The sequence below is a fragment of the Cherax quadricarinatus genome, chromosome 86, assembly GCF_038502225.1.
Source record: "Cherax quadricarinatus isolate ZL_2023a chromosome 86, ASM3850222v1, whole genome shotgun sequence".
In the NCBI taxonomy this organism is placed as follows: Eukaryota; Metazoa; Arthropoda; class Malacostraca; order Decapoda; family Parastacidae; genus Cherax; species Cherax quadricarinatus.
Genome location: NC_091377.1, coordinates 10,549,427 through 10,573,715, shown reverse-complemented (window position 1 = coordinate 10,573,715; position 24,289 = coordinate 10,549,427). Strand labels below are relative to the sequence as shown.

General features: G+C 38.1%; 1 protein-coding gene across 7 annotated transcripts in view; it reads right to left on the bottom strand.

The window, feature by feature from the left end:
• Nucleotides 1-24,289, bottom strand: part of Scm (Polycomb protein Scm) — a 240,670-nt gene that overhangs the window by 47,780 nt on the left and 168,601 nt on the right. For all 7 annotated transcript variants that reach the window (XM_070103632.1, XM_070103630.1, XM_070103636.1 and 4 more), the window contains exons 9-12: nt 21,249-22,139; nt 20,877-21,077; nt 15,603-15,782; nt 13,662-13,766 (exon numbers count right to left, since the gene is read on the bottom strand). In XM_070103632.1, the coding sequence (XP_069959733.1) occupies nt 13,662-13,766; nt 15,603-15,782; nt 20,877-21,077; nt 21,249-22,139 (1,377 nt within the window). The remainder of the gene's footprint in view (nt 1-13,661; nt 13,767-15,602; nt 15,783-20,876; nt 21,078-21,248; nt 22,140-24,289) is intronic.

Genomic DNA, 24,289 nt, shown 5'->3' with positions numbered 1-24,289 from the left:
CATGACCAGGCCTTCCTGTGGATCAGTGCCTGATTAACTAGGCTGTTACTGCTGGCTGCAAGTAGTCCACCATATGAACCACAGCCCAGCTGACCCAGCACTGACTAGATATCTGTCCAGCTCCCTCTTGAAGACAACCAGGGGTCTATTGGCAATTCTCCTTATGGCTGGTGGGAGGTTGTCGAACAGTCTTGGGCCCCGGACACTTATTGTTTTTTTTCTTAGTGTACTAATGGCACTCCTACTTTTCACTGAAGGTATGTTGCATCACATGCCAAGTCTTTTGCTTTTGTAGGGAGTGATTTCTGTGTGCAGATTACAGACCAGTCTCTCTAGGATTTTCTAGGAGTAGATTTTGATGTACCTCTCTTCCCTGCACTCCAGTAAGTACAAGTCAAGTGCTTCCAAGCATTCCCAGTAGCTAAGGTGTTTGATGGAACATATATGTGTAGTAAAGGTTCTCTACATTCTCTAGATCTGCAATTTCACCTGCCTTGAATGGAGATGTTAATGTACAGCAGTATTAAAGCCTAGAGAGAACAAGTGATTTAAAAAGGATCACCACTGGCTTAGCATCTCTTGTCTTGAATGTTCTCATTATCAATTTTATCATTTTCCTCATAGATGTGATAGTGGCGTTGTTGTGATCCTTGAAGGTGAGATCCTCAGACATTACCACTCCCAGGTCCTTCACATTACTTTTCTGCTCTACTGTGTGATTAGAGTTTCCAGTATACTCAGTTCTGGCTATTATTTCCTCCAGTTTTCCATAATGGAGTAGTTGGAATTTGTCTTCAATGAACATCATATTGCTCTCTGTTACCCACTGAAAAACTTGGCTTTTATCTTCTTGGAGATTTGCCGTGTCCTCAATGGACGACACCCTCATGCAGATCTTAGCATCATCAGAAAGGGATGATACGGTGCTATGGTTTACATCTCTGTCCTATGTCTGATATGAGGATGAGAAACAGGATAGGGGCAAGTACTGTGCCTTGTGGAACAGAGCTCTTCACTATGACAGCTTCTGATTTAGCCCTGTTTACCACTTCTCTCTATGTTCGATTGGTTACAAAGTTGAAGATCCATCTACCCATTTTGCCAGTTATCCCTTTAGCATGCATTTTGTGTCCTATTACGTCATGATCGCACTTGTCAAAGGCTTTTGCAAAATCTGTGTATACTGTACACCTGTATTCTGTTTATTTTCTAGGGCATCCAAGACCATATCATAGTGGTCCAGTAGTTGCAAGAGTCAGGAGTGACCTGCTCTGAACCCATAATGCCCTGGATTGTGCAACTGTTGGGAATCCAAGTGGCCTGCAATTCTGCTTCTTAGAACTCTTTCAAAGATTTTTATGATGTGGGATGTTAAGAGCTATTGGTCTATAGTTCTTTGCTATTGCTCTGCTGCCACCTTTATGGAGTGGAGCTATATCCGTTGCTTTTAGTGACTGGAATTTCACCTGTGTCTATGCTCCTCCACAGGATACTTAAGAGTCCGTGAGTTTCACAAGTCTGGGCCTGGTGGTGAGTGCATGGACATGTTGTCAATGGCTTTCTTAAAATCTAGTAGTTAGGGTTATGTCAGAAATCTGGCATACACTGACAGGGTTTTGAGGCTCATTCATGAAAAAATTATTTGGATTGTCTATTTTTAGACTGATTAATGGCTCACTAAACACAAAGTCATATTGAGATTTCAGTATCTCACTCAATTTTTTTTTTTTTTTGTCATCTGTGTAAGATCCATCTTGTCTGAGTTTGGGCCCTATACTAGATGTGGCTTTTGCCTTGTTTTTGGCTTATAAAAAGAAATATTTCAAGTTTCTTTTAATTTCACTAATCACTTTTAGCTCCTCTTGTCTCTCCTGAATCCTGTATGAGTCCTTAAACTGAAGCTCAATATATTCCATTTTCCTGGTTAGCCCTTCCTTCCGTGTTTCAGATAATCTAGCATTCTTGAGGAGCTCAGTGATTCTTCACCTTCTCCTGTAGTGAGAGCATCTTTCTCTCTCTATTTACTTCTTCTCTTCTTTTTTCTTAGGGGAATATGCCTTGAACATATTTTAGCTACAAGGAAGCTGATCTTTTCAAGGCACTGGTTTTTAAGATATCTTCCTAACATGTTTCATTTAGGATATGATTTACCTGGTCCCAGTTGATGTTCTTGTTGTTGAAGTTGAATTTGATGAAGGCACCTTCATACCTGTACACATTTTGCTGATCAGGACACCTGTGCATTTAAGTCTGGACTTCGATTAGACTGTGATCAGAATCAGTTGTTTTTTATATTGTTATGTTTCTTACCAGGTCCTCAATGTGAAAATAAATTCAAGTGTGTTCTCCAGTCTTGTTGCCTCCACTATCTGCTGGCTTAGGGTGTGCTTACTGCAGAAATTCAGCAACTTATGTGTGTGTGACTGTTCACCTGAGCTGTCTCCAGGGATTATTTCTCCTACAACATTATTTGCTACTTTCTTCCATACTGTATGTCTTAGAGTGAAATAACAAAGCAGCAAGATGTTTGGGGATGGGGCTGGAAGATTTTTCAGAGAGCAGTTAATCTTTGATAGCTGTTCCTTGAACTGTTGGGAAGTTGCATCTGGTAGCATATATACAAGCACAATGGCTATGTTTTGGTTCTTGATCTAAATATCTTGATCAACTAAATTATCTGTGGTGTTCAGTATCTCTGTTCAAATGAGTGATTCTTTGACATACAGACCAACCCCCCCTTGTTTCCTGTTCTTTCTGTCGCATTTGAAAAGGTTGTACCCAGTTATCCATACAGTATTTCACTGTCAAAGTAATCTTCTGCATGGGTCTCTGTGAAGGCTGCAAACATTGCATATGACTCCCTTAGAGGTCCACTGATGAAAGGTATTTTGATGTTGGTGGATGGTTTAAGGTCCTGTATATTAACAAATATAAATGAGGTTGTGGTTTGTGTTTGTTGGGGGGATTTTGTTGTTGGCATCAGTAGCTGTGATTCTGGAGTGGCCACTGACTGTGCCTCTAGTCCAGCAAGGCTCCAAAGGGGTGAACTATTTTAGTTGTTTCTTTCTATTTTCTTTCTTTGTTTTCTGCCACTAAAAAATAACTTGCAGTAGAATTGTTGTAATTACTGTAACTACTATTTGTTTTATGGGGTGTGTACCTTCTTTTAAGTGGTATGCAAGGCAGTTGCTCTTGTAACATTGTTTTTTGAGGAATGAAGAGTGGCACATCTCAGGGTGGAAGAATCTGCAAAAGGTAGAGCGACACACTCCTTTAGACAGGAGGTCACAGCATTTTTTGGGATGCTCAAAGTTGCATGTCCCATTAGTTTTTCCTGATATTCCATGTTTACAGATGCCCCAAACATACAATTAGCACCATTTTGCTTTTGGATGGATACATTACATGGTGGATATCTTCCCAATTTGTGCAGATCCTTGAACTGCACTACAGAGTCTTCAATAGCCAGACCAGAGACAATGCCATCTGTTTTCAGGAGGCCAACATATTCCCTGGAAGACTCCCCCCTCCTCTACTACATCTGTAATAGGGGCTACGGCTGTGAGAGTATCTTTAGCCAAATCTGGATTAGCACTAAGGCTGAGGGCTAAGTCTGGGTGGGGCCTGGGGCTAGGGGGCTGAGCTAGCTGAAGTTTTTGTTTCCTGTATTTTTTCCAGTGGGTGTCTATTTATTTTCGGATTAACTGTTGTAACTGAATGCTAAACTTTACTCATTTCCCATCCTCCCATGCTCTATATAATTTGGGTAGACTAACCAATAGTTCCTCTTTGTTTTCATGCTTATTTATTAACTTCCTGAGTATATTCCTGATACCTGCCCAGAGTTTCATATCCTTATTGCAGATTCAGAAACACCTTGCTAGATGGATGTCATTTTTGGATGCAGTGTTTATTCTTGCACAGGAGACATGATGTTTGGAAAAACAAAGGTTGCATGTGATTCTGGATTTTTTCCCAAGGGCCTTTTCACATGTTCGACAGGTATACTGTACTGCCATCTTGCCTGTATCCTACTTGCAATCTGGGTACCACAAGAGCCTGATTTTCACTTTACCCTTCTGCTCTGCACTCAAGTGGTGGGGTGTTAGAGGGTCAATGCATGGGTATGAAGAATGTACTTAATACAGAGACTTACTATCCATCAAAAATATTTATGGTGTATAACATCACGTAGACTTTTCCAATTCGGGTACATTTCCCAAGTGCCCCACATACACAAGTCAAGCACATGTTTTCTTGCTAAGATTGGGTTATTGTGGTGTTATTTGGTGGTATACGGTAGGCCTTGTAGTTGCTTGGTAGCACTGCCAGATGTATGGCTCTAACATACTACTCCAGATACATGGCACTTCTCATATGAGATGCCGTATTTTAGTTTAAAAACACTTCCATTATGTTTAATTACTATCCTTGAGTCGTTCCACTGACAATTTAGATTCACTAGGTCTTTGCACTACGTATCAGTATCCTAGTCATTTCATTGTAAGTGCTAACTCAAACCTTTGTGTGTACACTGAAACACATGTCAACACCAGGATGGGTAAACTGTCCCACACTGCCACACTTCACTATTTTTTGTTTCTGGTGTTTTATCACAGGTATTTTATCACTCTGCTATACACTGGTTATCACAAAGGATATACACTATATTTATTGAAGATACACTTTCCTTGTATGGGTGTGAGGCATGGGTGGTGAATGTTGCAACAGCGAGAAGGCTGGAGGCAGTGGAGATGTCATGTCTGAGGGCAATGTGTGGTGTGAATATAATGCAGAGAATCTGTAGTTTGGAGATTACGAGGAGGTGCAGGATTATCAAAACTATTATCCAGGGGGCTGAGGAGGTGTTATTCAGATGGTTTGGATATACAGAGAGGATGAAATGAAATATAACGACTTTGAGAGTGTATAAATCTGTAGTGGAGGGAAGGTGGGGTAGGGGTCGGCCTAGGAAAGGATGGAGGGGGGGGGTAAAGGAGGTTTTGTGTGCAAGGGGCTTGGACTTCCAGCAAGCATGTGTGAGAATGCTAGATACGAGCAAATGGAGACAAATGGTTTTAATGACTTGACGTGCTGTTGGAGTGTAAACAAGGTAACATTTATGAAGGGATTCAGGGAAACCGGCAGGCTGGACTCGATTCCTGGAGACGGGAAGTACAGTTCTGGCACTCTGAAAGAGGGGTGTTAATATTGCAGTTTTATAACTGTAGTGTAAACATGCCTCTGGCAAGACAGCAATGGAGTGAATGATGAAAGTTTTTCTTTTTCGGGCCACCCTGCCTTGGTGGGAAACGGCCGATGTGTTAATAAAAATAAAAAAAATACTTTCCTTTCCACTGCACTATACTGGGATTGTTGTTTTATCAGTCACAAGACAGGTAGGCCTATGGTAATTTTCCCCTTACACTTCCATTTAAATTTATTTCATGCTGATCTCTCAGTGTTGGTAGTTTTTTTTTTTTCTAGCTAGGTTCCTCACTTCACTACGGTTACCCTTAACCCTTTCAGGATCAAGAGGCCCTCTCCTAAACTCGTTTTCAGGGTCGAAAATTTTTCGGGGGAAAAAAAAAAAATTACTGTTTCTTATAAAACAAGAGAGAATCTTTTCCCGATCATAATGACACCAAAAGTTTGAATTTGATGGAAAACTTACGGAATTATGCTCTCGCGAAGTTAGTGGTCTCGATGATGTTTACACAGTGATTTCGCCCATTTTGAGCCCTATTTTCGGCCAATTCCAGTGTACCTGGAGTTTACCTGGAGTCAAAAATCATAACTATTTCACTAGAACTCCAATTTTTCTATCAAACGAGTAAAAGAAACCACCCATTTACCAATTTCAACTATCCAATAATGCTGTCAGAAATTAGCAACTTTGCCAATTTCACACAAATTTCAAAAGATGCCAATTTCCAAATAGGGTCCAGAATAGACAAGACAGACATTCCTGGCACTAAAATAACATTTCCTCTGTTCATTAGTCACATTCCCAGGCCCCTCTTACATTTCTTTTCCTTTCCACTTTGAATTTTTCTTCTCACAAAAAAAAAAAGAAGATTAACTGTTATGCAGACTACTGCATTAGTGTAGAAATGGTATAAATAATATTAGCACACTTGTGAAAGAATATTAGACTCACCAGTTGATGTGTATTGAACGTGTGGCGTGATCTGTTTACTTTTGAACTTTGGCAAAAATCGAACATTTCTGCTACTTTGAGCTCAATTTCAAGGTACTTTCAATTGTGAAACCAATCAAAATCATCTGAATTTCTGTAATATATCATCCATTCTATAAAATGAGACCAGGAAAACTAGAATACAACCGTAAATACCATACGAAAATACAGTGCAAATTCGCTGTTTTAAACAAAATAAGGAATATCCACTAGGAATTTTTATTGACCTAAGAAAAGCTTTTGACACAGTAGACCACGACATCCTACTCCACAAACTTGACCATTATGGTATAAGAGGCCATGCGCTTGCATATTTCAAATCTTACCTTACTAATAGGTATCAGTATGTCACCATTAAAGACACAGCATCAACAACACAGCCACTTGATACTGGAGTTCTGCAGGGAAGTGTCCTTGGTCCCCTGCTCTTCCTCATATACATCAATGATATTCCAAACGTATCTCAACACCTGAACCCCATTCTCTTTGCTGACGACACGACTTATGTCATCTCTCACCCTAATCTTGCCACCCTCAACACCATTGTTAATGAGGAGCTGATCAAAATATCGACTTGGATGACAGCCAATAAACTTACGCTTAACACTGACAAAACCTACTACATTATGTTTGGTAGCAGAGCAGGAGATGCGCAAATTAACATTAAGATCGACAACACTCTAATTGCCAGGCATAATGAGGGCAAATTCCTAGGCCTATACCTCGACAACAACCTGAACTTCAGCACCCATATCCAACACAACCAAAAAAGTATCCAAAACGGTTGGGATCCTCTCTAAGATACGATACTACGTGCCGCAAACTGCCCTTCTCACACTATACCATTCACTTATATATCCATACCTCACCTATGCTATCTGTGCTTGGGGTTCAACTGCAGCAACACACCTAAAGCCAATAATAACCCAACAAAAAGCCGCAGTAAGAATAATCACTAAATCCCATCCCTGGCAACACCCCCCCCCCCACTCTTCATAGATGTAAACTTACTCCCTGTTCAGTACATCCACACTTACTACTGTGCAATCTACATCTACAGGACCTTAAATTCCAATATTAACCTTGACCTAAAACGCTTTCTTGATAGTTGCGACAGAACCCACAGGCACAACACCAGACACAAACATCTCTATGACATTCCCCGTGTCCGACTAAACCTTTACAAAAATTCAATGTATGTGAAAGGCCCTAAAATCTGGAACACCCTACCTGAAAATTCTAAAACTGCAGACACATTCATCACCTTCAAAACTACCATCAGAAAACATCTTATCTCCCTGATACACCCTGTCAACTAATTACACGAATACCACCTGGTGGTTAACACTTACACTCACTCACCCATTTGACCATAAACAGAAATATCAATCTCAATCTCAAAATAATGAATCTTAACTAGTCATAAGTTGGCCTGTGATACTCCAATACTGAAACTATGTATAGTGCCAAAACAAAAGCATTCACATTGCTAAACTCACAAACTAGTATTTAGTCACTTAGCCATAATACCAACTTACCTCATAATTTTGTAATATTTTAAACTTAAGATTTAATTTAAGTCTGCCCAAAATGCCTAGCCATGCTAGGTGTTCTAGTGGTACACTCTGTAATTATTATTTTACTACATGTAAACCACACAATAACCAAATTCTGTAAACTCAGCATTGTAATCCTTATAGAGAATAAACTTTGAATTTGAAAAAGCACGGTCCAATTTTTTTTTCTCATTACGCACTGTGTGCTGCAGGATTTTTTTTATACTGTGCACACTGACCACATAGACCCATTCTTTCATATGTAGGCCTTTCAGCTTTCTCTCGCTAAATTTGAAAGCGCTAGAATTTAGGTGTATTAGTACGTCAATAACCCTGGTGCCTAAGCCATACTAGTGCGTCAGAAACCCTGAAAGGGTTAATTGTAGTCCATTTCTTTCCATTTTCACTCAACAGTAATACAATTTACTGCTTCCCTGAATGGCAACATTTCCTGGTTTTAACAACACTGGGCTTAGTCTGGGTCCTTGACTCTTCCAATATTTTGTTTAATTTCCACTTTAACTCTTAAACTGTCCAAACAAATTTATGTTCACATGCGTAGTGCTCCAAAAGTAGATCTACGTTTTTTTTACATACTTTCAAATGTTGAAAAAAACGTAGATCTACGTTTGGACAGTTTAAGGGTTAAGAATGCAAGGATTACGTATGTGTTGACCACAATTGACAGATTAGCCATTCATGGCATCAATGTTTTTTTCCACCATTTTTCCACTTTTAACCCTTTGACTGTCGCGGCCGTATATATACATTTACGAGGTACCGTGTTTGACGTATATACAGTGGACCCCTGGATAACGATATTATTTCAATCCAGAAGTCTGTTTGGGTGCCGTTATAGACCGAATTTGTTCCCATAAGAGATATTGTGAATTAGATTAGTCCGTTACAGACCCCCAAAAATACACCTACAAAAGCACTTACAAAAATACACTTACATAATTGGTCGAGTTGGGAGCTGATTGTTATGCGGGGGTCCACTGTATACTCATAAATCCTAGCGGCTTCAAATCAGGCAGGAGAAAGCTGGTAGGCCCACATGTGAGAGAATGGGTCTGTGTGGTCAGTGTGCACCATATAAAAAAAATCCTGGAGCACGCAGTGCATAATGAGAAAAAAAACTCCGACCGTTTTTTTTAATTAAAATGCCGACTTTGTGGTCTATTTTCGTATAGTATTTGCGGTTGTATTCTCGTTCTCTTGGTCTCATTTGATAGAATGGAAACTATATTATAGAAATAGAGGTGATTTTGATTAATTTTACTATAAAAAGAACCTGGAAATGGAGCACAAAGTACGGGAAATGTTTGATTTTTGCCGATGTTCAAAAGTAAACAAATGATGTCATTGTCCAATAAATGTCCAAATAGCCATTCTAATATGCAGTCATGAATGGGTTGATGTAATTTTTACAATTATTACAGTATTGCAGTAGTCTGCATAATAGTAAATCTTCTATTTTTTGTTTGAATAAAATTTCAAAATAAAAAGCAAGAGTAATATCACAGGGGCCTGGAGACATGACTGATGAAACAAAGAAAATGTTATTTTAGAGCCAGGAATGTCTGCATTGTTCATTCTGGTCCTTATTTTGAAATTGTCATATTTTTTAATTTTCGTGAAATTGGCCAAATTGCAAATTTCTGACCATGTTATTGGGTAGTTGAAATCGGTAAATGGGCAGTTTCTTGTACTCAATCGATGGAAAAAATGGAGTTCTGAAGAAATAGCTATGAGTTTGGTTGGCCGGAATAATGGAATTAGCCGAAAATAGGGCTCAAAGTGGGCGAAATCGCCGATTTGTAAATATCGCCGAGGTCGCTAACTTCGCGAGAGAGTAATTCAGTCAGTTTTCCATCAAATTTCGTTTTTTTGGTGTCTTTACAATCGAAAAAAGATTCTCTATCATTTCATAAGAAAAAATAATTTTTTTTTTTAAATTTTGCGACACCAGGAGACACCTCAGGATTGGGGTTGCGACAGTCAAGGGTTAAGGACCACATCTAATCCTTAAGGAAACTCACCCCAGGCACACACGTGTGCGCACCTACCCGCCTACACAAAACCCCATTATAAATATGTTAAGCAACCATAGTAGCATCACGCATCCCTGTCTAAGGCGTACTTTTAGTGGAAAATAATCTTCCTCTCCCTTACATATCCAAACCCCAGCCTCGCTGTCATAAAAAAACTTAAATGCTTTAAGTAACTTACCACCTAATCCATACACTTGCAACATCTGCTACATTGCTTTCCAATCCACCCTATCATTTGCCTATGATAGGGAAGCACCTAGAGAATGAGAGGTAATCTTGTCTGAGTCAAGGAGAGGAAGGGGTAACTCCAAATCCTCAAATCAAGATCCCTTCACTAACATCAGGGTACTTTCCCTTGAACATTTTTCCAGTATTGTGATTTTTGCTCTAAAGCATGTTAAAAGTAAAAAAAAATTGCCAACATTGTTCATCATAATCACACAAATTTTATTTATTTTTTAAGATTTAGTTTACTTTTTACTACGTATTTCCTAATTAAATTCCTAAGCCTTTCAGTGTTCTGAAAAATACATTGTAGATTACCTTATATTCCAGCAGTAGGAAATGTTTAAAGATGCAATGTAAAAATTATTGAAGACAATTACAAAAATTTAAATTACAGTGGACCCCCGACATTCGATATTAATCTGTTCCTGAGAGCCATCGAATGTCAAAAACATCGAAAGTCGAATTAATTTTCCCCATAAGAAACAATGGAAATCAAATTAATCCGTGCAAGATACCCAAAAGTATGAAAAAAGAAATTTTACCACATGAAATATTAAGTTTAATGCAACAGAATAATTACAATAACAACAATAACAATAGAATAATTGACACTTACCTTTAATGAAGATCTGGTGGTGATTGATGGAATGGGAGGAGGGGAGAGTGTGGATGGTGTTTGTGTTTAGAAGGGGAATCCCCTTCCATTAGGGCTTGAACTGGTAGCCTCACCATGCCTTAGCACACTGTGTATGCCACTATGATTCTTAAATCTTTCAAACCAACCTTTGCTGGCCTTAAATTCACTCACATCACCACTAGTTGCAGGCAATTTCTTTACCAAATCATCATGCACTCCGACACACGCACTCCACTTTCGTACTTTGCAATTATCTCTTTCTTCATTTCAATAGTCATTAGCACCTTTTTTCTCGAAGGGTTGGCACTAGAAGCTTTCTTGGGGCCCATGGTTGCTTATTTTGCAGAAACAAGCACCAAAAACAGTGATAATATGGATAATATGGAATGTACCGAATGTATCCTTAGATGCGCGCACACTGGCACACACGGTGCAGTTCAGGCTACACATGGACACGTCTCATACAAATCATATCGAATGTCGGGTTTTCCATCGAATGTCGAGGCGAATTTTTGAGTTAAAATGCATCGAATGTCGGATTTATCAAATGTTGATGCCATCGAATGTCGAGGGTCCACTGTACTTTATAACTATTAACCCTTAAACTGTCCAAATGTAGCTCTATGTTCACGTGTGTAGCACTCCAAACATAAATCTATGTTTTATTTTACATGCTCTCAAATGTAAAAAAAAAAAAAATGTAGATCTACGTTTGGAGTGCTATACAGATGAACAGATCTACGTTTGGACAGTTTAAGGGTTAAAAAATATCCATATGATTCCGTTAAAGAAATTCAATAAATAAATTGTAGAAAAGTAAACTAAGAGGTATAAAAGTGAAGATATAACAAGGCCATACTGGAATACCTTCAATGGCAATAAATGAAAATGCTTTATAAGAAACCTTATGTGTAAAACTTACCAGAAATTAACTTAAAGACATGAGCATGTGCAGAAACTTGAAACAAGATCACAACAAATATTTAATAGTACCTAACCTTAGGGTGTGAAGATTGTGCGTAGAATTAAACACAAATAACCTGTACATACGAGAAAAAAAACTTATGATGACGTTTCAGTCCGACTCGGACCATTAACAAGTCACAGTGTGTGATAAGTTAATAGTCCAAGTCTGACTGAAATGTCATCATAAGTTTCTTTCTCCTATGTGCTGGTTATTTGTGTACTGTTCTAGTCACTGTACTGTGCCTTTCATTATTTGTGCATAGAAATAGGTGAGTACCAAAGGTGTAATTACACTTTCTCAGCTCTAATTCAGAGCTGAGAAGAAGTTCTTGAGGAGGTTTGGGTATTTAGGAAGGATGGAGCAATTAGGATGACCAAGACATGGAAGGGTAAGGGTCATCCCAAGAAGGGCTGGAGGAAGGGGACAAAAGAGGTTTGGAGTGCTAGGAGATTGAACATCCAGTAGACTTGTGTAAGCAGTTTAGATATAAGGGGACAAGTGGTCTTTATGGCTTGACATGCTGTTACAAGCTTGTGCACTTGTGCAAATGGTTTAGTTCTGAGTGGAGACAAGTGGTTTTTATGACTTGACGAGCTGGTGGGGTGTGAGCATGGTAACATTTATGAAAGGAAACTGGGAAACAAGTTAGCCTGACTTGAGTGCTGCAGGTGGGAAGTACAATGCCTGCACTCTGCTACATCCTCACCTCTCCTTCAGTGTGGAGAGTGATTTGAATTGCAATGTCTGTGCACTACTGGCAGGACAGCTATTAAAAGAATGATGCTGAATGTGTTTCCTTTTTTACATTACCGTACCTCGATGGACGACAGCCAGTGTTAAAAAAAAATCTATCTTATACACCGAGGTAAACAACAAACAGTTGTTGCACATGTATGACTTTTCTTCACTTCTTGCCAGGTAAGCTAATACTTTCATAACGTGCACACTACATTCTAATTCCCATTACATCCAGTGACAGATGCTTTTCACATTACAGGTAAGATCACAAGGCATCCTTTTCCATGTATTTTAATCCCTGTCCCTTAGTTATTTTTATTAATCTTAAGCCACTTTGGACTACATTTCATTCTACTCTTCCTTTTCAGCTTATACAGTACAATGTTATCCTGAACATTATTGTCAAATATTCATGGTTGAACAATTAAGAATCAGCTATAGTTATTTTATCTACCACTTATTAAAACAATCACATTCATATATGGTTTTTAGTACATCAACTGTTCGTTACTAAGGCAAGGTGATTGAAAGCAAGAAAGATATTAATCATCACTAATTTAAAGAAATCATAAACCTTATAATTTAAGTAACCAATGTGTAACACTACAGATGAAGACAATGAGGTCAGTGACATGGTGGTGAATCAATGGTTTTATTTAAGTGTGTGCTAGCTGGGTGAAATTAATTAACTCTTGAATGTGCATGTACAACAGAGTAACAAGTGAACCTGTGATGAGGTGGACTGCTGCAGAGCACTTCTAAATAATGACCATTATGAACATTTCAGATTACAAAGACTATTTTCAGCATAAAAAAAATGTTTTAATCAATTTAATTACAATATCCTATTTACATAATAATAAATCAGGTAATGCAACTCTTTTTTTTTTGTATCACAGTGCAGTACCATACACAGGTATTTAAAAAATATGCTTATATGTACTGTATTATGCATGAATGGGTCAGTTCTTGCATGCATCTGCTGTAAATGGGGTTAAGGCTAGAAATGGCTATCCTTTAGGTGTTGTCAATAAAGTGATTAAAATTTTCAAAGAAATATGAATATTATTCTATTATCAGTAAAGTCATAAGAAAAAATCCTTAACCTAGAATGATTCTTTTTAACACATCGGCTGTCTCTCACCGAGTGAGGGTGAAGTTTTGTATCCAACCAGTGTGTGCTCAAACATTAGTGCGTGTTCCAAGTACAGCACTATGAAGAATAGATGAGAGCAGTGACATGCATTCATAACCAATATGAAGGTGAAGAGTACAAACTTACCTTGTATAACTGGCTTAGCAACCTTGGAGGGCGTGACAGCTTCCGTTGGCTCACTGGGAGCTGATCTTTTTGCACCTATCACAACTTGATTTGCAGCCTCTTGTTCTGTTCCACAGGGAAAGATTTTCATTTAGAATTTGACTGTTTTTGTACATCAAACTTAAAAAAAAAAAAAATAAATTTCTAATAAATTTTTGAACTACAAACCCATCTCATTGACAAGTGTCATTGTCAAAATAATATTAAAAGCCGTTAGAGAAATGTGGATAAATCACCTGGAGAGTAAGGAATGTGTAACACATATAGCAGAGAGAGAATTTTTTATTAAATGTTTTACCCTAAACAGGGCCATGTGAAGTCCATACTTAATATGATCCGATAAACTTGGAATGTGTTTCTTATTCCTAATGTATCAATGCCACATTTACCACACTTGGAGAGTAAAAATCCAACCACCAGCAAGTGGTTCAGTTTTCAATCAACATACTCCTGCACATGTAGCAAATAAAATCTATTAAGCTATTACCAGACAGAAATTTTTCAAGAAACAAATGGTCAAGTTCTATTTATAGCAGCATTTAGATTTTAAGTAAGCTTTCAAGAATTCCTTGTGAAAGACTTAACTTCTAAACCTTTACTGTTTTTTGGGACTATCTGATGTATATCAATTATCCAGCTCATGAACGAGAAAATATGATGGTTTAGAAGGAAAAGCTCATGTTTCAGAGACGTCCACACCACTGAGACAGTGACATTTTTTACCACTTCGATCCACTGTAGGTTCAGCTAGTCACAGAGAATATAGTAAAATGTCAAAACAAGACATGTGTGTAGCAGAATGAATGCAGATTACTGTCCTCCAAGAGTGAGAAACAATTTGGAAGTCCACTACTGTTGCAGTTATCTAGCTATGACAGGCAGGTGTAAAGAGCTGTACTCAGAAATATCTGAGGCAGATGCTAGATAGAGCCAAAATGTCCATGCAACCATACACATATGTAAGCAGTCCTTTTACTGGAGTAAAAAAATGGTCCCGAGAGTCTATTGCTGTGTTACAGAGGTTACACCAATGGACTGCATTCCTATTAGTGGTTCATGGAATCTGAACATGGAAAAGCTATTCATATCATACAATAGATCAAAACTGGAATATGCAGTGGTGGTATAAAATGTGCAAATAAAAAAAATTAAATAAGATAGGAAAGCTCCAATGATGAGCCACAAAACAACTCCTAGAACTAAACACTGAGAGCTACAAAGAAAGACCAAAGTACAGTGGTACCTCGTGATATGAACAGCTCAAAATGCGAACAATTATGGAAGTGTATTTATGTAAGTGCTTTTGTAAGTGTATTTTTTGGGTCTGAAACGGATTAATCTAATTTACATTATCCCTTATGGGAACAAATTCGTTCGGTATCAGCACTCAAACAGCCTTCTGGAACGAATTAAGTTCGTATCCCGAGGTACCACTGTATTTAGATATAACAATATACAGATGGAGGAAAATGGTATAAAATACAGACACGATAAAAAACAAGAAACAAATACAATATAATGCAATCTTTTATTGGGGTATGGAATGTTTACTGGAACAGATTAATACTGTAACTCAAGGGACCACTGTACTGGAAAGTTCTTTTCAAAAACTGATAGGACAATGGAATGGATCTCAAGAAAAAAATAGTAAAATATTACTATTGCTAGAACTTTTTTTTTACATGATTACTGAAGATGGGACACCACTAATATATTTTTGCTCTTGTAGCTACTATTATTATTATTATTATTTTTATTACGATTTTTATCTTAATGGGGTAGCACTAAACTTGCAGGAGTCATGCAGCACCAATAGATAAGTAAAAATAGGTAATCACTGATGATACCTAATCCTGGAATTAATTTCTACAAACAATGCTGTATTTGAGGAGTGTTATTTACCTCTTTTGAATTGTGCAGGACTTTGGCGTGCACACTTTGTACATTGGCTCAGAGGTTTTTGAGTGTAAAAATTTTCACAGCACATCAGTTCTTCAAACATTGTTTCTAACACACTCCAGAAGTCCTCCACTTTGTCTAAAGATGGAAGGCGGTGTGTCTCAGCCTCACCATCTACATTGGCTGCAAGAAAAAATATTTAACTAGATAAAGTTCAATTTCAAAATTTGTAAGATAAAAAAATATATACATGTAATTTTTTTAACTCAATGGCCATTGATCCAAGGCAGAAAACACATTTACCATTATTAACCCTTAAACTGTCCAAATGTAGATCTACGTTTTTTCAACATTTGAAAATATTTTAAAAAATACACATTTGAAAATATATATATAAAAAAAAAACGTAGATCTACTTTTGGAGCACTACGCATATGAACATAGATCTGCTTGGACAGCTTAAGGGTTAATTTAATAACTGTTTTTCCAAAAATGGGCTGACTTCACAATCAAATTATCTTCTGGCTATAAAATTCCCATCCCAGCTTCAGAATGCAGGTAGTGTCTTTTCCACTTCCAAGACTCTAGTGCAGGCATCTAATTTTACCTGAATCCTTTCATAAGTTACCTTGCTCACATTCCAATAGCCTGTCCATTAAAAACCACATGTCTCTATTCACTCCTAACGAGCTCATACAAGCTTGCTGGATGCTCAAGCCACTAAAACTCTCAGCCTCTTTTAAAACTTCCTCCCAACATCCCTGGGATGGATCCTACCGTCTATCCCCAGATTTAACCCTTTGACTGTTTTGGTCATATATATATGTCTTACGAGCCACTGTTTTTGACGTATATATACTCATAAATTGTAGCGGCTTCAAATCAAGCAGGAGAAAGCTGGTAGGCCCACATGTGAGAGAATGGGTCTGTGTGGTCAGTGTGCACCATATAAAAAAATCCTGCAGCATGCATTGCACAATGAGAAAAAAACAACAACCGCTTTTTTTAATTAAAATGCCGACTTTGTGGTCTATTTTCATATAGTATTTATGGTTGTATTCTCGTTTTCTTGATCTCATTTGATAGAATGGAAAACATATTATAGAAATAGAGGTGATTTTGATTGGTTTTACTATGAAAAGAATCTTGAAGTGGAGCTCAAAGTACAGGAAATGTTTGATTTTTGCTGATGTTTCAAAAGTAAACAAATGATGTCATTTTCCAATAAATGTCCAACTAGCCATTCTAATATGCAGTCATGAATGGGTTGACATTATTTATACAATTATTACAATATTGCAGTAGTGTGCGTAACAGTAAATCTTTTATTTTTTGTTTGAATAAAAATTCAAAATAGAAAGCAAGAGTAATATCAGAGGGGCCTGGAGATGTGACTAATGAACAAAGAAAATGTTATTTTAGAGCCAGGAATGTCTGCATTGTTCATTCTGGACCCTATTTTGAAATTGTCATATTTTTTAATTTTCGTGAAATTGGCCAAATTGCAAAATTCTGACCACGTTATTGGGTAGTTGAAATCGGTTAATAGGCAGTTTCTTGTACTCAATCGATAGAAAAAATGGAGTTCTAAAGAAATAGTTATGAGTTTGGTCGACTGGAACAATAGAATTAGCTGAAAATTGGGCTCAAAGTGGGCAAAATCGCCGATTCATAAGTATCGCCGAGGTCGCTAACTTCGCGAGAGTGTAATTCCGTCAGTTTTCCATCAAATTTTGTTCTTTTGGTGTCATTACAATTGGGAAAAGATTCTCTATCATTTCATAAGAATTTTTTTTTTTTTAAATTTTGCGACTCCAGGAGACACCTCAGGATTTGGGGTTGCGACAGTCGAGGGATTAAACACCCTCTTCATCCTTTCTACATGCTCACACCATCATAGCAACCCTTTTTCAGCCCTTCAAATTACAGTATACCCTTGGTGACCCCACATTACCTTTTAATTTTTACTCTCTGAATTCTCTACACAATATTCACACCACACATTGCTCTCAAGCATGACATCCCCACTATCTCTAACCTCTAACCTCATTCTTGCTGCAGTATTCAAAACCAAATTAAGTATTGGCACTTTTATACCATTAGCCGGGTTTGAGTCCTGGAGGTGGGAAATACAACAGTGTACCTGCACTTAAAAGAAGGGGGTTGGGACATTTGCTGTTTGGAGTAATGTCTGAAGACATATCTGCACACCTCTGCAAACACTGATTATGTGCAAATGATGGTGAAAGTGTTTCTTTCTTTTAAGGACCACACTGCCTCAGTGGGAGATGATCAGCATGTTGGGAAAAAATCTATACTCTGATATAATCCCTTTTTAGCCTTCGTAGAAAAATTTCTTTCTTTCCATAAATTCTTCAACACACCACCCACCTTTCTCTCATCATTCATTCTACAGTTCACCTCATTTTTCACGGACCCATCTACTGACATGTCCACTCCCAAATATCTAAATGCATCCACTTCCTCCATATTCCATCCCTCCATTCTGATATTCAGGCTATCATTCCTAGGCTTTTTTTGTTACTCTCATAACCTTGCTCTTTTTCATGTTCACTTTTAATTTTTTTTTTATGCCCTCCCAAATTTGTCCACTAACTTTTGCAATTTGTTTTAGTTCCCCCAAATGAACTGTCATCAGCCAAAAACAACAGGGTTAATTTTTTTTTTTTTTTTCAACAAGTCGGCCGTCTCCCACCGAGGCAGGGTGACCCAAAAAAGAAAGAAAATCCCCAAAAAGAAAATACTTTCATCATCATTCAACACTTTCACCACACTTGCACATTATCACTGTTTTTGCAGAGGTGCTCAGAATACAATAGTTTAGAAGCATACACATATAAAGATACACAACATATCCCTCCAAACTGCCAATATCCCAAACCCCTCCTTTAAAGTGCAGGCATTGTACTTCCCATTTCCAGGACTCAAGTCCGACTATAGGGTTAAATACCTCTTAGTATTTGTTTTAACCCCTTGACTGTCACAACTCTCAATCCTGAAGTGTCTCCTGGCGTCGCAAAATTTAAAAAAAAAAAAAAAATTCTTATGAAATGATAGAGAATCTTTCCTCGATTGTAATGACACCAAAAACATGAAATTTGATGGAAAACTGATGGCGATATTTACAAATCGGCGATTTCGCCCACTTTGAGCCCTATTTTCGGCTAATTCCATTGTTCCAGTCAACCAAGCTCATAGCTATTTCCTTAGAACTCCATTTTTCTATCGATTGAGTACAAGAAACTGCCCATTTACCAATTTCAACTACCCAATAATGTGGTCAGATATTTGCAATTTGGCCAATTTCACGAAAATTAAAAAATATGACAATTTCAAAATAAGGTCCAGAATGAACAATACAGACATTCCTGGTTCTAAAATAACATTTTCTTTGTTCATCAGTCACGTCTCCAGGCCCCTCTGATATTACTCTTGATTTCTATTTTGAATTTTTATTCAAACAAAAAATAGAAGATTTACTGTTATGCAGACTACTGCAATACTGTAATAATTGTATAAATAACATCAACCCATTCATGACAGCATATTAGAATGGCTAGTTGGACATTTATTGGACAATGACATCATTTGTTTACTTTTGAACATCGGCAAAAATCAAACATTTCCTCTACTTTGAGCTCCATTTCCAGTTTCTTTTTATAGTAAAATCAATCAAAATCACCTCTATTTCTATAATATGATTTCCATTCTATCAAACGAGACCAAGAAAACGAGAATACAACCATAAATACTATACGAAAATAGACCACAAAGTTGGCATTTTAATTAAAAAATACGGTCGGAGTTTTTTTTTTCTCATTATGCACTGCATGCTCCAGGATTTCTTTCATATGGTGCACACTGACCACACAGACCCATTCTCTCACATGTTGTCGTACCAGCTTTCTCCCGCTTGATTTGAAGCCGCTAGAATTTATGAGTATATATACGTCAAACACGGTACCTCGTAAGACGTATATATACGACCTCGACAGTCAAAGGGTTAATGTGCTGGCCGTCTCCCACCAAGGCAGGGTGACCCTTCCCTCCCCCCCCAAAAAAAAAACACTTTCACTATCATTTACACTATCACTATCTTTACAGAGGCGTGCAAATACAACATTTTAGATGCCACTCTAAACAGTAAATTTCCTAAACTCCTCCTTTAAATTGCAAGCATTGTACGTCCCATCTCCAGGACTGAAGTCCGGCTAACTGGTTTCCCTGAATCTCTTCAAAAGATATTACCCTGCTCACACTCCAACAGCTCATCAATTCCCAAAAACCACGTTCACACATGCCTGCTGTATGTCCAAGCCCCTTGCACAAAACCTCTTGTACCCCTCTCCATCTATCCTTTTTTACGATGACTCCTATCCCTTCTTCCCTCCACTACAGATTTATACACACTCCAAGCCATCCTCTCTGAGTGACCATACCACCTCAACAACCCCTCCTCAGCCCTCTGAATAATACTTTCAGTAACTCCACACCTCCTCCTAATTTCCACACGACAAATCGTTAAATCCCACACCTCTTTTTCAACACCCTAGCGTTTACTTCTTTCACAACTCCATCTACAAATATGTTAAACAATCAGGATGACATCATGCATCCCTGTCTAAATCCTACTTTCACTGTAAAAAATACCTTCTTTCTACATACCCTAACTTGAGTCTCACTTTTTTCATAAAAACTCAACTGCTCATAGTAACTCACTTTCTATTCCAAACATCTGAAATGTATAGCACACTGCTTCCCTATCCACCCTATCATATACCTTTATCAATTCCTAAAGATGTTCCCTCAATCTTCCAAGTACTTCTACTTCCCTATCTAATATCTCCCCTCTCGTTTTCAACCGACAAGCCCATTTGTTCCATAGGCTTTCTCAACTAATTTATCTTGATCCATAACCCTTTTTTTGTATTCTCAGCAAAATTTGTTAAAGCCTAACCCATTCTCTCACTAGCTCTCCTTTTACACTTCCTCACCACTCTTTTAACATCTCTTTTTTCTGTCCATTTACTCTGCCTTCTGTGTATAACTTTGGAATTGTAAAAGCCTCTTGTAAGCTAATTTTTCCTACCTTGCCTTCATTTGCATAATACCTAACAAAGAATGAAATGTGTAGTAAGATTTGATCTGAGGACATTTGATCAAGGAATGGGTAAAATCAAAGATGTAACAGAGAGAAAAGATATTGATAGGTGCATGCTATACCTCAGATGGTATATACACTATACTGCTACATACTTTTGATAATGACTTTGCCATTTCCATGAGGTAGAAGGGTAGTAACAGTTCTAGGTTCTGGTGCAGTATCTACAAGAGCTTGTATAGACTCGCGTACAACACGGTTGAGACTCCCAGGACCAAACTGAAGTGGAAGTTCTCCCACCCGACCACTGTCCAGGTACGGACCACATGTACACCCATGATTAACATACACAATGACTGAAACAGAAAATGATCGTGTATATCAAGTTTAAACTGTTGCAAGTGAACTATTCTTATTGAACTTCCTTTAAAATTCTTCCACATATTTCCTATTTTTAAAATCAACTACTTGGTTCAAAGAATATTTGAAAATGTTAGATATCTGTAAGAGTAAACATTAGAACTAACCTGAGGCACTTAATTTATGGACAGATGAGGTATCAGGTTCAGTCACTGTTATATTTGGGGACTTTTGTGGCTGCACTGGTTTAGTTGACTCTGGTCCTATGCAAGCTGGTGCAGTCGAGCCTGTACCACTGCTGGACCCCAAAGACGAAGTTACTGGTTTATGGGAGGATGACACTGACGGGGAAGTAGGTGGTTCCGGAGATATGGATGCTGGAGGCTGAGTTAGATTAATGGTAGATGAACTTATGGGTGCTACTGTACTAGTACTGGTGGTGGATGTTTCTGACCGACTGACTGTGATGGCTGAGGTGGTGGTACTACTCTCAGAACCCGCTGATCCTGCAGGGGTCTTCGTGGGAGATGAAGGTAATGATAATGACCCTGATGTTAATGTTGATGATGGTTTAGATGATGCTTTGGTTGATGATGTGAGTTTACCTGTTGCTGTTGTTGATGAAGATGATGAGAGTTTACTTGCTGCTGTTGATGAAGATGAGTTCTTACCTGTTGATGATGATGAGCTTTTACCTGCTGCTGTTGCTGATAATGAAGATGAAAGTTTACTGGCTGTTGTTGATGATGATGATGATGATGACGATGTTGAGGATGAGGATGACGCTGATGATTTGTTAGCGGATGTTTTAGAAGGTGATGATGGCTTGCCAGAAGATGAGCTCTGTGACTTGGAGGGAGTAGTTTGGTGAGATAAAGTGGGGCTGATTGGTGGGGAAGATGACCGGTGTCTGCTGCGACTCCCAGACTTAGAGGGTGAAGCTCCTGATGATGAGGGGCTTTTCTCCGGGATTATTTCTGGGGATTTAGATGATGGTCCTGCCAGAGGTGGGGGAATATTCAGTACTCTGGCTTTGTACCTGCTGCTTGGAGGACCCCCTGTAATGCAAAAACAATATACTATTAATGAAAACTTTACAAAAGAACATTTAGATACACACAATAAAAACAAATACAGAATGCACTTAACCCTTTGACTGTCACAACCCCAAATCCTGAAGTGTCTCCTGGTGTCGAAAAAAATTTTTGGAAAAAAAAAAAAAATCTTCTGAAATGATAGAGAATCTTTTCCCGATTGTAATGACACCAAAAGTACAAAATTTGATCAAAAACTTATGGAATTGCGCTCCCGCGAAGTTAGCGATCTCAGCGATATATACGCATCAGTGATTTCGCCGACTTTGAGCCCTATTTTCGGCTAATTCCATTGCTCCAATCGACCAAACTCAAAGCTATTTCTTTAGAACTCCATTTTTTCTATCAATTGTGTACAAGAAACTGCCCATTTACTGATTTCAACTACCCAATAAAGTGGTCAGAAATTTGAAATTTGGCCAATTTCACACAAATTAAAAAAGATGCCAATTTCAAAACAGGGTCCAGAATAAACAATGAAGACATTCTTGGCACTAAAATAACATATCCTCTGTTCATTAGTCACATCTCCAGGCCCCTCTTATATTACTCTTGCTTTCTATTTCAATTTTTTATTCACACAAAAAATAGAAGATTTACTGTTATGCAGACTACTTCATTATTGTAAAAATGGTATAAATAATATCAGTGCACTAGTGAAAGAATGTTAGACTCCCCAATTGACGTGTATTGGACGTGTGGTGTGATTTGCTTACTCTTGAACATTGGTGAAAATTGAAAAATTCCACTACTTTGAGCTCAATTTCAAGGTCGTTTTCATCATGAAACAATCAAAATCATCGCCATTTCAGTAATATGTTTGCCATTCTATCAACCGAGACCAAGAAAATGAGAATACGACGATAAATACTATAGGAAAATACACCTCAAATTTGGCATTTTAATCCAAAAATACAGTCATTTTTTTTTCTCTCACTATGCACTGCGTGCTGCAGGATTTTTTCTCATACAGTGCACACTAATCACACAGACCCATTCTCTCACATGTGAGCCTACCAGCTTTCTCCTGCTTGATTTGAAGCCGTTAGAATTTTTTTTTTTTTAACAAGTTGGCTGTCTCCCACCGAGGCAGGGTAACCCAAAAAGAAAAGAAAATCCCCAAAAAGAAAATACTTTCATCATCATTCAAAACTTTCACCTCACTCACACATAATTACTGTTTTTGCAGAGGTGCTCAGAACACAACAGTTTAGAAGCATATACGTATAAAGATACATAACATATCCCTCCAAACCTCTAATATCCCGAACCACTCCTTTAGAGTGCAGGCACTGCACTTCCCATTTCCAGGACTCAAGTCTGGCTATATAAAAATAACTGGTTTCCCTGAATCCCTTCACTAAATATTACCCTGCTCACACTCCAACAGATCGTCAGGTCCCAAATACCATTCGTCTCCATTCACTCCTATCAAACACGCTCATGCACGCCTGCTGGAAGTCCAAGCCCCTCGCCCACAAAACCTCCCTTACCCCTTCCGTCCAACCTTTTCGAGGACGGCCTCTACCCCGCCTTCCTTTCCCTACAGATTTATACGCTCTCCATGTCATTCTATTTTGATCCATTCTCTCTAAATGATCAAACCACCTCAACAACCTCTCTTCAGCCCTCTGACTAATACTTTTATTAACTCCACACCTTCTCCTAATTTCCACACTCCGAATTTTCTGCACAATATTTACACCACACACTGCCCTTAGACAGGACATCTCCACTGCCTCCAACCGCCTCCTCGCTGCTGCATTTACAACGCAAGCTTCACACCCATATAAGAGTGTTGGTACTACTATACTTTCATACATTCCCTTCTTTGCAACCATAGATAATGTTTTTTGTCTCCAAATATACCTCAATACACCACTCACCTTTTTTCCCTCATCAATTCTATGATTAACCTCATCCTTCATAAATCCATCCGCCAACATGTCAACTCCCAAATACATACGTGAAAACATTAACTTCTTCCATACTCCTCCTCCCCAATTTGATATCCAATTTTTCTTTATCTAAATCACTTGATACCCTCATTACCTTACTCTTTTCTATGTTCACTTTCAACTTTCTACCTTTACACACACTCCCATAATCGTCCA